Source organism: Podarcis vaucheri (genome assembly GCF_965113315.1).
Source record: "Podarcis vaucheri genome assembly, chromosome: 5".
In the NCBI taxonomy this organism is placed as follows: domain Eukaryota; kingdom Metazoa; phylum Chordata; class Lepidosauria; order Squamata; family Lacertidae; genus Podarcis; species Podarcis vaucheri.
This window is the reverse complement of record NC_138763.1, coordinates 104,881,791-104,898,673: the sequence shown is the minus strand read 5'-3', so window position 1 is coordinate 104,898,673 and position 16,883 is coordinate 104,881,791. Positions and strand designations below refer to the sequence as shown.

The 16,883-nt window shown below is 46.1% G+C and overlaps 1 protein-coding gene across 7 annotated transcripts in view; it reads left to right on the top strand.

The window, feature by feature from the left end:
* LOC309532617 (potassium voltage-gated channel subfamily KQT member 1-like) overlaps nt 1-16,883 on the top strand; it is a 558,589-nt gene that overhangs the window by 234,509 nt on the left and 307,197 nt on the right. For all 7 annotated transcript variants that reach the window (XR_014219946.1, XM_082223121.1, XM_082223123.1 and 4 more), the window contains 3 exons: nt 6,606-6,700; nt 8,252-8,292; nt 9,363-9,424. Coding sequence is in view for 6 of the 7 variants with exons in the window: in XM_082223121.1 (XP_082079247.1) it covers nt 6,606-6,700; nt 8,252-8,292; nt 9,363-9,424 (198 nt within the window). In the remaining variant the exon portion in view is untranslated. The remainder of the gene's footprint in view (nt 1-6,605; nt 6,701-8,251; nt 8,293-9,362; nt 9,425-16,883) is intronic.

The following is a 16,883-nucleotide window of genomic DNA, read 5'->3' as shown; positions in this document are numbered from 1 at the left end:
GAGACTACGAGGCTCTCGGCAGGAAATTGAAGCAACTAAATGCACAAATTGTCATCTCATCTGTCCTCCCAGTTGAACAACGTGGCCCAGGGAGAGAGGGGAAAATAGTGGAAGTGAACAGCTGGCTTCGCAAATGGTGTAAACAGGAACGGTTTGGATTCTTAGATCACGGACTGCAGTTTCTTGAAGATGGACTTCTGGCAAGTGATGGGCTGCACCTCACAACGGTTGGGAGAAATGTTTTTGCCAAAAATCTCAGAAACCTCATCAGGAGGGCTTTAAACTGACTAATGTGGGGGAGGGAGACAGTGCTCCTGAAGGTAGGATTCTATCAATTAATGAAGATGATCATCCAAATGTCATAGACCAAATGGAGCAAACAGCACGCGGACCTAGTGGTGGGAGGAAAAAATCCTTAAATAAGAGACACGGGGGAATGATTAATGGACTTCAATGTCTGTACACTAATGCACAAAGCATGGGAAATAAACAAGATGAGCTTGAGCTCTTGGTACAGCAAACTAAATATGACATAATAGGCATCACTGAAACCTGGTGGGATAAGTCCCACGATTGGAATGTAATAATGGGGGGATACAATCTATTTCAGAGAAACAGACCAGACAAGAAAGGAGGAGGAGTGGCGTTATATGTCAGGGATGTGTATACCTGTGAAGAGATCCAAGATTTAGATCCTCAAAGCCAAAGTGAGAGCATTTGGGTCAAAATTAAGGGAGAGAAGAATAACAGAGACCTCATTGTGGGAGTTTACTATAGATCCCCAAGCCAAACGGAGGACATAGATGATGCCTTCCTGGAACAGATGGCCAAGCATGCAAAAGGAAGGGAGATAGTAGTAATGGGGGACTTCAATTACCCGGATATTTGTTGGACGTCAAACTCAGCCAAGAGCATAAGGTCAAACAGATTCCTCACTGGCCTTGCAGACAACTTCATTGTCCAGAAAGTGGGAGAAGCAACAAGAGGAACAGCCATTTTAGATCTGGTCCTAACCAATGTTGATGACCTGGTTAGTGGGGTAGAAGTGGAAGGATCATTAGGCGCGAGTGATCATGCTCTTCTGAAGTTTACTATACAGCGGAAAGGAGCAGCCAAGCATACTAGGACTCAATTTCTTGACTTTAAGAAAGCCGACTTCATAAAACTTAGGGAAGTGCTGGGTGAGATCCCATGGACAACAATACTAAAAGGAAAGGGAGTTCATGATGGCTGGGAGTTTGTTAAGAGGGAGATACTAAAAGCACAACATCAGGCAATACCAATGAGACGGAAACATGGAAGGTGCCTAAAGAAGCCAGGGTGGCTATCTAAAGAACTTTTAACTGAATTAAGATTAAAAAAGGATGTGTACAAAAAATGGAAAAGGGGGGAAACCACCAAAGAGGAATTCAAACAAATAGCCAGCACGTGTAGACACAAAGTCAGAAAAGCTAAAGCACAGAATGAACTCAGGCTTGCTAGAGAGGTTAAAAGCAACAAAAAAGGCTTTTATGGGTATGTTCGTAGCAAAAGGAAGAACAAAGAAACAGTGGGGTCACTCAGAGGAGAAGATGGTGAAATGCAAACAGGGGACACAGAAAGGGCTGAACTCCTCAATGCCTTCTTTGCCTCAGTCTTCTCCGATAAAGAAAACAATGCCTGACCTGAAGAATTTGGAGCAAATGATTCAGCAAAGGAAACACAGCCCAGAATAACTAAGGAGATAGTACAAGAATATTTGGCTAGTTTAGATGTATTCAAGTCTCCAGGGCCAGATGAACTGCATCCAAGAGTATTAAAAGAACTGGCAGATGTGATCTCAGAACCACTGGCAGTCATCTTTGAGAATTCCTGGAGAACAGGCGAAGTCCCGGCAGACTGGAGGAGGGCAAATGTTGTCCCTATTTTCAAAAAGGGGAAAAGAGAGGACCCAAATAATTACCGCCCAGTCAGTCTGACATCAATAGCAGGGAAGATTCTGGAGCAGATCATTAAGCAAACAGTCTGTGAGCACCTAGAAAGGAATGCTGTGATCACCAATAGTCAGCATGGATTTCTGAAAAATAAGTCATGTCAGACTAACCTGATCTCGTTTTTTGACAGAATTACAAGCCTGGTAGATGAAGGGAACGCAGTGGATGTAGCCTACCTTGATTTCAGCAAGGCATTTGACAAGGTGCCCCATGATATTCTTGTAAAGAAGCTGGTAAAATGCGGTCTTGACTATGCTACCACTCAGTGGATTTGTAACTGGCTGACTGACTGAACCCAAAGGGTGCTCATCAATGGTTCCTCTTCATCCTGGAGAAGAGTGACTAGTGGGGTGCCACAGGGTTCTGTCTTGGGCCCGGTCTTATTCAACATCTTTATCAACGACTTGGATGATGGACTCAAGGGCATCCTGATCAAATCTGCAGATGACACCAAACTGGGAGGGGTGGCTAACACCCCAGAGGACAGGATCACACTTCAAAACGACCTTGACAGATTAGAGAACTGGGCAAAAATAAACAAGATGAATTTTAACAGGGAGAAATGTAAAGTATTGCACTTGGGCAAAAAAAATGAGAGGCACAAATACAAGATGGGTGACACCTGGCTTGAGAGCAGTACATGTGAAAAGGATCTAGGAGTCTTGGTTGACCACAAACTTGACATGAGCCAACAGTGTGACGCGGCAGCTAAAAAAGCCAATGCAATTCTGGGCTGCATCAATAGGAGTATAGCATCTAGATCAAGGGAAGTAATAGTGCCACTGTATTCTGCTCTGGTCAGACCACACCTGGAGTACTGTGTCCAGTTCTGGGCACCACAATTCAAGAAGGACACTGACAAACTGGAACGTGTCCAGAGGAGGGCAACCAAAATGGTCAAAGGCCTGGAAACGATGCCTTATGAGGAACGGCTAAGGGAGCTGGGCATGTTTAGCCTGGAGAAGAGGAGGTTAAGGGGTGATATGATAGCCATGTTCAAATATATAAAAGGATGTCACATAGAGGAGGGAGAAAGGTTGTTTTCTGCTGCTCCGGAGAAGCGGACACGGAGCAATGGATCCAAACTACAAGAAAGAAGATTCCACCTAAACATTAGGAAGAACTTCCTGACAGTAAGAGCTGTTCGACAGTGGAATTTGCTGCCAAGGAGTGTGGTGGAGTCTCCTTCTTTGGAGGTCTTTAAGCAGAGGCTTGACAACCATATGTCAGGAGTGCTCTGATGGTGTTTCCTGCTTGGCAGGGGGTTGGACTCGATGGCCCTTGTGGTCTCTTCCAACTCTATGATTCTATGATTCTATGATTCTATGGACTGCAAGAAGATCAAACCTCTCCATTCTGAAGGAAATCAGCCCTGAGTGCTCACTGGAAGGACAGATCCTGAAGCTGAGGCTCCAATACTTTGGCCACCTCATGAGAAGAGAAGACTCCCTGGAAAAGACCCTGATTTTGGGAAAGATGGAGGGCACAAGGAGAAGGGGACGACAGAGAATGAGATGGTTGGATGGTGTTCTTGAAGCTACCAGCATGAGTTTGATCAAACTGCGGGAGGCAGTGGAGGACAGAAGTGCCTGGCGTGCTCTGGTCCATGGGGTCACGAAGAGTCGGACACGACTAAACGACTAAACAACAACAACAACAACAAAGAGGTGGGTGGGGAGATTTCTGTGCTGCGCTTCAAAAAAGGTACTAGTCCTTTTGTCACAGCACAGCACAAGAACCAAATTATGATGTCATAGTTCCCTCCTCGTTCTTTACGGCCGTCTCCCGCTGAGTCTCCAAAGTGGTGTGTTGGCTAAACTTCTGTCTCCCTGCCCCTTGCCCAAATGGAGCTGCAGCAGCAGTGTGATTAGCTGAAAGCGTCCTGAATGATTGGTGCCCTTCAGGCACAATTCAGAGTAAAATGAAGTGCTAGCTGTGGATTCTTGTGGGAACCAAGGCGACTAGGTGTCTCTAATCTCAAGGAAAGAAGGGTGTTTGAAGGCTTGAATGCTATTTTTTAACTGGAAATTGCCTAGAAAATTTCCTCAATCTTCTTCTGAAGGGTTAAGGGGGTGGGAACAGGGAATGGGAGTCTCAGAAGGACAGAGTAACTGCAATCAAGGAGAAGGGGAGAGGAGGAGAGGGCTACTCCTGTCAGTAGCTTGCTGCCCCTTCTGGACATTGCCTCCATCTTCTACCTGCCACACTTCCAGACTAAGGGTATAGTATCTGACCGCATCATGTAACTCAGCATTTCTTTATCTTATGGATTCTGTCCATGCCATGGGAAACCTGGATTTCTGTGGTACATAACCTCATATTACACTATGGCTTACATATGGGTGAATCATTATCCTAAGTCAGTGATGGCCAAACTTTGCCCTCCAGCTGTTTTGGGACTACAATTCCCATCATCCCTGACCACTTGTCCTGTTAGCTAGGGATGACGGGAGTTGTAGTCCCAAAACAGCTGGAGGGCCAAGTTTGGCCATCACTGTCCTAAGTCCTCGTGTAGCTAAAGCTCTATATGCATCCAGCAGGTTATATCAATTAAAGAAGCAATCTGAAGTTTATCCTAAGTATAAAGAGAAAAGGTGGATTATGGTCTGGAGAACTATCTATTACATGAAACTTTTCATTGACTTAGAGGGGCACTTTAAACCTTTCGATTCCAGATGATGCAGTCACTGGCTGGGTGCTGAATTTCATAATCTGATATAAAATAATATGTCACTTCTTTGGTGACCAGCAACAATCTTTTGTACAGGCAATTGTTTATCCCCGGTATTGTGCTATTCCTTGCACTATCAGACACCTATGTGTTACTAAATGTGTTCCTAAAGCTTCTTTATGCATTGATGGCATGAAGAAGCTCTGCATGTGCAAACATTAGGTGGGCGGGGGGGGGGTCACACCCCATGCCACTCCCCCACCACCTTCACAGGCCCCATCCCTGACAAGCAGGCGTAAGTGAAACCTACATGGCCTGTGTCTGAGCAGGGGAAGGGTCCCTCCAGCTTCAGAGGTGAGAGCCAACAGCGTGGCTCCCGTGCCCCTCTCTAGATGCTGAGGCTCTACATGTGATGAGTGTGTAAAGAGGGTTTGGGTGGAAGCATAGATATACTGTATATGAGATTGATATATTAATGATTGTACTTGTGTATTTGTTTTCTTTTCCCTGCCCTCAATTTGTGCCACAGCCTTTTGCAAAAGTAAATGGAATTAATTGAAGGGTATGTGTTTGCTTAATAGTGTGAAAGGGCAGTATAGATAGCATGATAGTACACAGTTTCCAGCTGGATTTGAATCAGTCACTCAATCAGTCTGTGCATATGATCTGGATGTTCCGACCCCCGATAAGCACAGATCAGGGCCAATGACTAGGACTTGTTTAAATAAAGCTTCCACATGTCCAGAATGTTTTAAAGGTGTATAAAGGTAAAGGTAAAGGGACCCCTGACCATTAGGTCCAGTCGTGACCGACTCTGGGGTTGCGGCGCTCATCTCACTTTATTGGTCAAGGGAGCCAGCATACAGCTTCCAAGTCATGTGGCCAGCAGGACTAAGCCGCTTTTGGCAAACCAGAGCAGCGCACGGAAATGCCGTTTCCCTTCCCACTGGAGCGGTACCTACCGTATTTTTCGCTCTATAAGACGCACCAGACGACAAGACGCACCTAGTTTTTGGAGGAGGAAAACAAGAAAAAAATATTCTGAATCCCTCTTGCTGTTCTGGCTTCTGGGATTGCTGCGCAGCCTGCATTCACTCCATAAGACGCACACATATTTCCCCTTACTTTTTAGGAGGGAAAAAGTGAGTCTTATAGAGCAAAAAATATGGTATTTATCTACTTGCACTTTGACGTGCTTTCGATCTGCTAGGTTGGCAAGAGCAGGGACCGAGCAACGGGAGCTCACCCTGTTGCGGGGATTCGAACCTCCGACAAGTCCTAGGCTCTGTGGTTTAACCCACAGCGCCACTCGTGTCCCCAACCCTTTAAAGGTGTATAAAAGATGCTAAATTTTGTAAAGTCTGAGCCTGTTTAGTATGGTAGCTAAGAGATGGAGCTACAACCAGGAAGTCCTTGGGTCAAATCTTGTGTCTGCCATGAACTCTCTTGTTGACCTTAGGCAAGCCACTGTCTCTTATTCCCACTGCTTGTCTGAAATAGGAAAATGGGATAAAATACCAATGTATCTTGCAGGGGTGCTGCATTAAGATAATGTACATGAAAGATCTGAAAGTACTTACACAAATCCTTAAGTACCGTAGGTTCCGGTGTATACGGTGACTTTTTAACCATGGAAAAGAGGTTAAAAAATCAGGGGTCGCCGGGTATGGATGGCGCGGGGCGGAGGCCCCCCACCCCTTTCCGAAGCAGCAGCAGCAAGCAACGGGCTCAGCTCCGCGCCAGGCGGCTTTCTCCCGGCATGGAGCTGTCCAGCTTATTAGGCGACTGGGCTTTTAGGACAAATCCCCAAATTGCAGCTGCTAATTTGGAGGGTCGTCTAATACGCCCAGTCACCTAATACGCCGGAATCTACGGTATTAATATCTATATGGCTCAAAGCAAGTGATGCAAAAACAGAATATCTCTCACCTTTTCCATTTTTATTTGTTCTCTTTTCACAGCAAGCTCGGAAGCCTTATGATGTGCGTGATGTGATTGAACAATACTCTCAAGGGCATCTCAATATGATGGTTCGAATAAAAGAACTCCAAAGAAGGTACCCAGCTCACAGTTGCTTCAGGGGCCCTGTGAGCTAGCAGTGAGGGATATACATTTGGGGCATTTTGGGGCAAAAATGTTGTATTTTGTACACAGAAATTGGTGGTGTTACATTGTCTAACACTGTATTAAAGAGACTTGTTGAAGTAGTGTATGTTAACACAACTTCAACAAGTCTCTTTAAATACAATGTTAGATAATGTACAGGTTATTGTTCCCGCAGAGGAATGGAATATGCCTTAGCATTTTTTCAAATGCTCAAATTATTTTTTGCATGTTCTTTTCTTGCAGTCTTTAGAGAAACTCTGAAAGGTTCGCCAGTTTTATTATCCCCATAATAGAGAAAGGAGGCTGATAGAAGAGTGGCAGAGGCAAAATTCACACGGGAAGTTTCCTGATGTTGCTCAGTATCCTGAGCAACATGCTACCTCAGTTTTCAATGGTGTACAATGGACCTTCTACCTCTTGGGAAAAAGAATGCAGTGGAATCCTTTTTGCAAAGATTATGCCAAGATAATATATGTGAAGCCCTTTTAAATGGATATGGATATGCTAAATTTACAAAGTTCTAATATTATCATGACCATTCTAGATATCCAGGTTGATAACAGAAACACCAGGCCCCTGGTGGCAGCCCAGATGGCTCATGATGCACAAAAGAAAACTGCCTGTCTTGGGTGCCTTGGCCCTGCTAACTGAACTTCTTTCCTGAGCAGGTGACTGAGGAGAACCTCTGTCACTGATCTCAAATCTCTGGCAGGTTTGTATGAATGTAGGCAGTCCTTTGGATAACTTGATCCCATGCCACTAAGGGCTTTATGGCCATGACCGACACTTTGAATTGTGCCCTGAAGTATACAGGCAGCTAATGCAGCTGACAAAGAATTGGTGTAATATGGTATGAGTGTGTAGTTCCTGTGAAAATCCAGGCTGCTGCCCTCAGCTGCTCCAGCTGAAGCTCCTCCACCGTCTTCATGAGCAGCCCCATTTTGAGCCCATTTTAACAGTCCAGTCTTGATGTAATTGGGACAGGAATTGCTGTTGCATTAGCTTCCATATTCACATAGGATTCTAGCTGTCTGATAAAAGGCACTCCTTGCCACCCCTGGCAGCTTTGGTTCTGCAGGTAATGTTGAATCCAAGAGGAGCCCCAAGATGCAAACATGGTCTTTCAGTGGAAGTGCAACCTACGTAATTCAGCCCCAGGTAAATTCATCCAAGCAGAATCAGCCATTTCCCCAGTCACAGTATTTCTGTATTTGTCTAGGGTATATTTCTATTTGTTTACCCTCATCTATCTCAAATCTGCCTCCAGACACCTGTTCAGGTATTTCACAGCCTTCCTAGGATTAGCCAATGGAAACATGAGGCAGAGTTGTGTGTCATCTATGTACTAATAAGGAGCAGGAACAAGGTTCAAGCTCTGTCAGTCCTTGTGTAGACTTGCTCTCTGTCCTGTAGATCACACAAGCAAAATTGGCATCACTACAACTTAAGCATAATGAAATCGACTTGATAAGATTCTTGTGTAATCAAATTCTCTTTTCAGGTTGGATCATTCCTTGGGGAAGCCTGGCCTCTTTCTTCCAGGTACAGAACATTTCTATAGACCTATCAGTTGCATCAGCCAATGAAGGGCAGGTGGGGAGGTATTTAACTGGAAATTTAGGCCACTATTTAGTTATTATATTCAGCTGATAGTCAACAAAAGTTTGTGAAAAGCATCTCTATTTAATGATTCTTATATGTGTGTCTTTTACTATGAATGTAAATGTAACAAATGTCACAGGACTGGGCATCTTATGGGCAGTTTTCTCCATGCATCTTTAGCTACAGATCAGCGTAACATAGCTCAGAGATCAGGAAAGGAGGGCAGGGCTGAACAGAAATACTCACTTCTTTTCTCTTTCTGGATTAACTTGATTTGCTCTCCATAATACCAGGTCCTCGCCAAACTTAACTGGCAATATAGCATCATCCTACTAGCTCTACCCTTTCAGGACACCCTCCCCTCACTTATCTGGATAGTGGCAGCAATATGAGTGGTAGAAAGATGTGAGTCAGAGCTTTGGTTAATTTAGCTGTGAAAGCAGGGAACTTTCTCAGCCCTTTATCCAAGGATGTCAGGGGTTGCCCTTCTCTTGTGTCCCAGTATACATGGATCTCTGCATTCCATAGAATCATAGAATCATAGAGTTGGAAGAGACCACAAGGGCCATCGAGTCCAACCCCCTGCCAAGCAGGAAACACCATTCCGTGGTGGTTGGGGGGGCAGAGCCTCCCTCCTGACATTGGTGTCCCTACAGCTTACCTAGGTGGCGCTGGGCAGAGCAGGGCAGCAGCAAGGGTGGGATGGCACAAATGCCTTGGTGGAGCCAGGCCCTGTGCTTCTGTTGTGCCCCCACAGCAGTGCCCTTGCCGCTGTCCTTCTCCACCAGCATCACTGAGGTAAACTGCAGCAACATTGGTGTTAGGATGGCAGCTGCGCCCCACCACCCCAGCAACTACTGTTGGTATTTATCTATTATGGAGGATATAGTGCAATCATGTTGCCAGCCAATTTTCTACTACCTTCTTGCTAGAACTATGTTAAATAAACTAGCTGCATTTCCCCCCAGATATATATAATTGAGTATTTTTTTCCTTTTTTCTTTTTTAAGAAAAGGGAGTAGACAAAGGATACTATACGGTAGGAGCCAGACTGATCCGGCTAGAGGATAAGGTAAGCATTTGTTTGTTTGTTTGTTTTAAAGCACTCTTCACATACCGTTAATGATATCAGATTTATGTGCCATGAAGATTGTATCTTACCATCATTTACTTTAACACTCTGAGAAGCCAAGATAGGAAGAGAATACACTAATACAGCCACCGAAAGTGGCTAGGGAAACTAAGCCAGATGGGTGTGGTATAAATAATAAAATTATTATTATTATTAACTGGAAGACGTTTGATGAAGACGTTTTCTGTAGGCTGTGTTAGGGCTATCTGTACATGGCAAACTTTGATGCAAACTTTGGTGCAAAGCAGGAATATTTGCTTCTTGACCGCGTGAGTAGTATAAAGATGTGTCTGAAGCTCAAAAGGTATGAAACCTGAAGCACGGAGGAATTTATGGATGGCCTTTGCTTCCAAGGTTATCAAACCTAATGCATGGCAATTTGCTGGCTTGTTTTTGCTGGGATATCGCTGGGATATATGGAGACAAGTGTGTTGAACTGCTGATAAGAATCAATAAAGTGTTGATCTGTAATGGAAGAGTAAGCTGCGTGGGCAGTGCCCCTGCTTTGGTGAAAGGGAAGGGATAGATAGATGCAGGAGTTTATTTTGAGGTGGTACGTAACTGTATGCTGTACCGCCACCTCTTTTCGCCTCCGCCTCCTCCACTGCTTCCCTGGAGCCATTTTGGCATGACCCGCCAAAATAGGGCTACCACAAAGTGGCATGGCTAGAGTGGCCATCTCCCCCTCCCCCTTCCTTGACTAGTGCTTATTCTACCACAAAGTGACACGGCCAGAGTGGCCAATGCTACTTTTCCCTTTCTTTGCTGCGTGGGCCACTCTAGCTGCACCACTTTATGGTAGAGGAGGACTGCTTTGCTCTTCGACCACAAAGTGGCATGGCTAGAGCAACCTTCATGTCAAGGAAACAGCTGCTCTAGTCATGCCACTTTGTGGTAGCCCCCCTTTGGTGGGGTGTGTCAAAACTCCTCCAGGGGGCAGGAAGCTGGAAGCTAAGGGGGAGGGGGAGGGTGTGTACCAGGCAGTGCCTCCTTTTTTTCCCAAATGAAGCACAGGATAGATGATAGTACAGTCATACCTTGGGATAAATACACTTCGGGATGAATATTTTCGGGTTGCGCTCCACAGCGACCCGGAAGTAACGGAGCTTGTTACTTCCGGGTTTCACCGCATGCACAGGTGCTCAAAATGACATCACGCACATGCGCGGAAGTGCCAAAGCGCAACCCGCAGACGCGCGGACACGGGTTATGTTCGCTTTGGGATGCAAACGGGATCCGTTCCGGAGGTACCACTGTATTTCTTTGCAAGAGAACTGAAATGGTATGAGATGTAGCCAGCCGTGCCTGTGGCCTATGCATTAATTTCTATTGATCCCACTGTCTCCTCTGGGTAAGCAGATTATGTAGGTGTTTGTTAGGGTTTTGATAAAACAGGTTTTGCAGGACTTTGGAGACAATAGTGGGGCAACATTGTGTGTCTGCAATATGGTTACCAGATTTTTTTCAATGAATCCGGGGACACTTTTTTTTTTTTGAAGCCGAGTAGCAACAGGGAGTCAGTAGTGGGGATGGTGAGGCAAAAGACCCTGGCCCCAAGCACACATGCATAGTGTATAAAGGTGCAAAGCCCTTCTTTCAAACCCCGTGAAACATAAATGCTCTGAGTTTTTAAAAAACTGTGCAACGGCGCACTGCCTGCCCGTGACTTCCGAGCCTCCCCCGATCTCCTTCCCCCTTCCCCCTTCATTTTGACTGATCAGGGGAGGCTTTTGACCAGAATGAAGTACTGCTAATAGCAGTTGGACCATAAAGAAGGCTGATCGCCAAAGAATTGATGCTTTTGAATTATGGCGCTGGAGGAGACACTTGAGAGTCCCATGGACTGCAAGAAGATCAAACCTATCTGTCAGGGAACTGCCATCAGTACTGGAGGGGGAGCGCAAAAGCCAGAGGGATCCCAGAGAGCGTCCAGGGATCGGGAGGAGCAGCCCATCTTCTGGGGAAGAGAATCAGCGTAGCCCCAGTGGAGAAGGGGGGCAGGTGGGGGAAGTGGGGGAAGTGGCGAGGCGGTCCCATGACTCCTTGCCTGGGACCAGCGGGGAGAGTAATAATAATAATAATAATAATAATAATAATAAATTTTATTTATATCCCGCCCTCCCCAGCCGAAGCCGGGCTCAGGGCGGCTAACAACAATAAAACAGTACAAAAGTACAGCATAAACAACACTCTAAAATCATTCATTATAAAATTAATTCAAATCAAGCCACTGGCAACCATTGGGCCAGAGCTCCGCGAAGATTGCCGAGGGAGGAAGTCAGACTGTGCCCTGGCCAAAGGCCTGGTGGAACAGCTCTGTCTTGCAGGCCCTGCGGAAGGATGTCAGGTCCTGCAGGGCCCCAGTCTCTTGTGACAGAGTGTTCCACCAGATCGGGGCCACAGCCCAAAAAGCCCTGGCTCTAGTTGAGGCCAGCCTAACCTCCCTGTGGCCTGGGACCTTCAGGATGTTTTTATTTGAGGACCGTAAGTTCCTCTGTGGGGCATACCAGGAGAGGCGGTCCCGTAGATACGAGGGTCCTAGGCCGTGTAGGGCTTTAAAGGTTAAAACCAGCACCTTAAACCTGATCCTGTACTCCACCGGGAGCCAGTGCAGCTGGTATAGCACCGGATGAATGTGATCCCGCAGCGAAGACCCCGTAAGGAGTCTCGCTGCGGCATTCTGCACCCGCTGGAGTTTCTGGGTCAGTCTCAAGGGCAGCCCCACGTAGAGCGAGTTACAATAATCCAGTCTGGAGGTGACCGTCGCATGGATCACAGTGGCTAGGTCAGGGCGAGAGAGGTAAGGAGCCAACTGCTTAGCTTGGCGGAGATGAAAAAATGCCGCCTTTGTTATAGCTGCAATCTGCGCCTCCATGGAGAGGGGGGTATCGAAGATTACACCCAAACTCTTAACGGACGGTGCTGGCACTAATTGCACCCCCGCAAGAGATGGGAGTTGCCCCCTCAATCCCATATCGTCCCATCCCAGCCAAAGGACCTCTGTCTTCGAAGGATTTAACTTCAACCGGCTCCCACGTAACATTCCAGCCACAGCTTCCAAGCATCTGATCAGTGTGTCTGGGGCCGAGTCAGGATGGCCATCCATCAACAGATAGAGTTGGGTGTCATCAGCATACTGATGGCAGCCCAGCCCAAAACTCCGGACAAGCTGGGCGAGGGGGCGCATAAAGATGTTAAAAAGCATCGGGGAGAGAATCGCACCCTGAGGCACTCCACACACCAAGGAGTGGCGGGATGACAATTCCCCCCCAAGCGCCACCCTCTGTCCCCGACCAGAGAGAAACGAGCGCAGCCATTGAAGGACTGTGCCCTGGATCCCCATGTCGGCGAGGCGGTGGTCCAGAAGTTCGTGATCGACCATGTCGAAAGCTGCTGACAGATCTAGAAGAATCAGCAGCCCCGACCCACCTCGATCCAGCTGTCTACGAAGGTCATCTGTTAGGGCGACCAGAGCCGTCTCGGTCCCATGACCAGCGCGGAAGCCGGACTGGAATGGATCCAGAGCCGATGTTTCATCCAGAAACCCACCAAGCTGTTCAGCAACCACTCTCTCAATCACCTTACCCAGGAATGGAAGATTCGAGACTGGGCGGTAATTGGATAGATCTAAGGGATCTAGTGATGTTTTCTTTAAGAGCGGACGCACCACTGCCTCCTTCAGTTCCCCTGGGAATGTCCTGGAGTAGGGGTCCTCCGTTGCCCACGCCCTCCCTGCGCAGAAGGCTTTCGGCAGAGAGGGTAGGCGGAGACTAGACGTCAAAGAACTTCTTTGCTGGAAGAAGTTTAAGAAACTCCCACTCACAGATTCTGCCAGCGATTGAGACAGCCACAGGTGAGTGGCTGTCCAGACAGAAGAGGTTCACTTTGGCAGCCCAGCCAGATGTTTGCACCCAGCCAGGGAGATAGCCACCTGCTTACGCACGAACAACACTATCCATTTGGAAGGATATCAGCCCCGAGTGCTCACTGGAAGGACAGATCCTGAAGCTGAGGCTCCAGTACTTTGGCCACCTCATGAGAAGAGAAGACTCTGTGGAAAAGACCCTGATGTTGGGAAAGATGGAGGGCACAAGGAGAAGGGGACGACAGAGGACGAGATGGTGGGACAGTGTTCTCGAAGCTACCAGCATGAGTTTGACCAAACTGTGGGATGCAGTGAAGACAGGAGGGCCTGGCGTGCTCTGGTCCAGGGGGTCACGAAGAGTCGGACACGACTAAATGACTAAACAACAACAACAACTGCTAATAGCCTTGTCTTCCCCCAGCTTCTGTCACACCTCATTGTTTTGCATTTGTTTAGTATGTCTCCTGTGTGTGGAGCCAGACTTGAAATTGTGTAAAAGATGCCTCCTAATTCCTGCACTGAGGAGCCGACTCCCAGTCCAGTGCTACTGCTGCACGGTGGCAGAAAACGTCTGACACTCGGTGTCTATGTCACTTATTAAGTAAGGAACTTGCAAAAATACACTTCAGCAATTGAAAGTTGGCCTGCTCTATATATCCCCATCACCTTTAGCTCAGTTGTGATGTGTTTGTGTAGATTTAGTTATAGAATGCTAGTTCCATGTTTTCATGTTAGGGCACCAAGAGAAAGGCACCCTAAGGAGGCCTGCTTAACCCAGACGTGGAAGGGCATAGACTACTCTCATCTGCCTCTGACCTTCTTGGCTGCTTTGGGATCAGTGGACACTTACTTACTGGTCTGGGGAGGGGAACACCCTACAGACGCCTATCTTGCTTGACCTTATAGCTAGCATTGATTCTACTAATTGTACAATAGAAATCTCAATCCCCCGTTTGGCCCTGTGAACTACTGATTGTTGGCTTATATTATGCTTTAATGATTTATTTGTAAATTAAACTAAAACCCTTCTTTGATTTGCTCTTGCTTACAAATAACTCATGCTGTTGCAGTTGGTATTGTAGCTGCTTGTGGTTCAGTTCAGACTATGTGGAGATCTTCAAGATGTGCATGGGGCCCTCTCCAACGGCAAATGTGCCATTTGGCTGAACCTTCCCTAGCTTCAATTTAAGGAGTTAACTTTAACTTATGGTATGTAGCCATTCACAGATTCCATTTATACATATTTGGACAATTGTTTCCAACATGATCTAGTTGTTAGCATTCATAGCTGTTTAAATTTACAGTCTGAAATCTCTACAATTCAGATTGGGTATTACGAATGCCCTATTTATTGTATTCTATTTAACATTTTAAAGGGGAAAAACATGTATGCCGCAAGGTGAGAGAGGAAGCAGAGAAAGCTGAAAAATAAAAACTGAGAGGGACAGGAATTGATGAATAAAAAAGTGTGAAAAACATAGCTGTCTTGATTTTTGTAAAATATACATATTAGATAATTTCATAATTATATGGAAAGCATTTGTGATATTTACAGTTACAATTGACATACTCATTCTACCATAACTGTTTCCACATTTATAAACAAAGAAGCAACAGCACACTAAGTCAAAGCAATAATTCGGTAACATTTAAAATGGGCAGAAACATGCCAAGGGACGTTGAGCCATAAAGCTGAAGGCTTTAGAGCAAGATTTCAGACACAAAGTCTGAACAAAGCACAGGCCTCTATAAATACTGCATTGAAATAAGTTTTGCTTTTATTTTTAGTAAGAGCCAGGCTAACTGGAAGAACATTTAATTTGTTGGAAATGCAAATCTGTTCTCTTTCTGTCACAAAGGGATGGTGAGGTGGTGTGATCCAAGGACTAGAATACTAGAAATGAACTCCTGAGGTGGAATATCAAGCATCTATCTTCCACATCAGCTGGGGGGGGGGGCGGAAGGTACTTGCCTTTAAAAAAAAAATTGGGTCACGGAGTGCCAATGCAAGTTGGGGCTACAACAGAATCAGAATGGAGCAGTGGATTCTTTTTGGAGGGAACAAGGATATGTGTCCACCAATTTTCCTTACTCTTGGCATTCTTCTACACCAAACTTAGAAGACTCCACACTGTCAGGCTCCTGATAAGGCAAAGTTTCTGGTCATGCAAAGGCTCCAAGGTGTCTGTTTCTAAAAGCCTGTTGTAATAAGAAAGTATTCACCTGCCAGTGACCTGCCACCCAACAGAGAAGAAAGTCTGGGAGCAGCCACTGAGAAGACATTAGTAGGTCCTATAATAGTATAGCCAAAGTTAATATGACGTCAGGGTGGGCATCTGGTCCACCTGCGTGGTCTGCTGTTGCTGGCAATTAGCTGTTTAAGGTTGTGGAGCAAGTACATTCATCCCTACACCCAAGTCCCTGAAAATCATTTAGTCCAACCCCCTGCAAGGCAGGAATCTCAGCTACAGCATCCCTGACAGATGGCCATCCAACCTCTGCTTAAAAACCTCCAAGGAAGGACAGTCCACAATTTCCCAAGGGTGTCTCTTCCAATGTCTAACAGCTCTTACCGTCAGAAAGTTATTCCTGATGTTTAGTCAGAATCTCCTTTCTTGTAACTTGGAAGTCACTGGCAAGAGCTCCGCCCAACCCCGAAGAGTCAGCTGGCTGGCAAGCTCTATTGGCTGGCCTGACGCGTCCATCAGCCAGCTTCGTGGGTGGGCTCAACTTCTGAGCTAGGCTGCGTGAGACAAGCAAGTGAGGGCACAAACTTTTACATCTTATTTTTTATGACTTCAAAAATGGGACAAAAGGCATCGCAAACAGGACCGGGTACTTTGTGCCCTCCAAACAGAACGAATCTGTATTTTAAAGGACAGGTGACAACAAGTGCCTCAGCTTGAATGCTGCGTTAAGAGCAGTGCATTTGCCATAAGTTATTTTGGCTCATTCTTGCCATTGTTTCTCAAGTGAATTTTTATTTGTATGACCCAAGGATGTGGGCAGAGTGCTTTGTAAGCACAACTTTTCACATCTATGTTCAGTCTTGGTCATCCTCCTGGCTGATAACATATGACGTTAACATTTGTTGAGGTACGTAGATTGGCCGGGTGCTGTGCATCAAACAGGCATCATATTTTGCTTCCTTTAAACAAAGTGATACATCTTTGGACTATAAAGGGACGTGCTCTCCCCCCCCCCCCACATCACCACACACATCCCCCCATTAGTATATTTCTAAGACTTCAACTAATCTTAATCTGGACAGATAATTGTGTGTTTAGATGCACAATTATTAGATGCATGAATTCAACTTATTTTCACCTTAGTTTACTCAGCGGAACACAACTGAGCTACATGTGCAGCATGCAAGTGCACACTGCTGAAGTCACAAGTGCTGCACTGCTAAGAGCCAAACCATTGTCTGACTTAGTGGTTTGTTCCCCTCCAACTATGAGCAGTGAGCCAAGAGCAAGCTTTCGTTACCGCTTGTGTTTGTTTTCAAGAGAAACAATTCACAAGCCTGGGTTC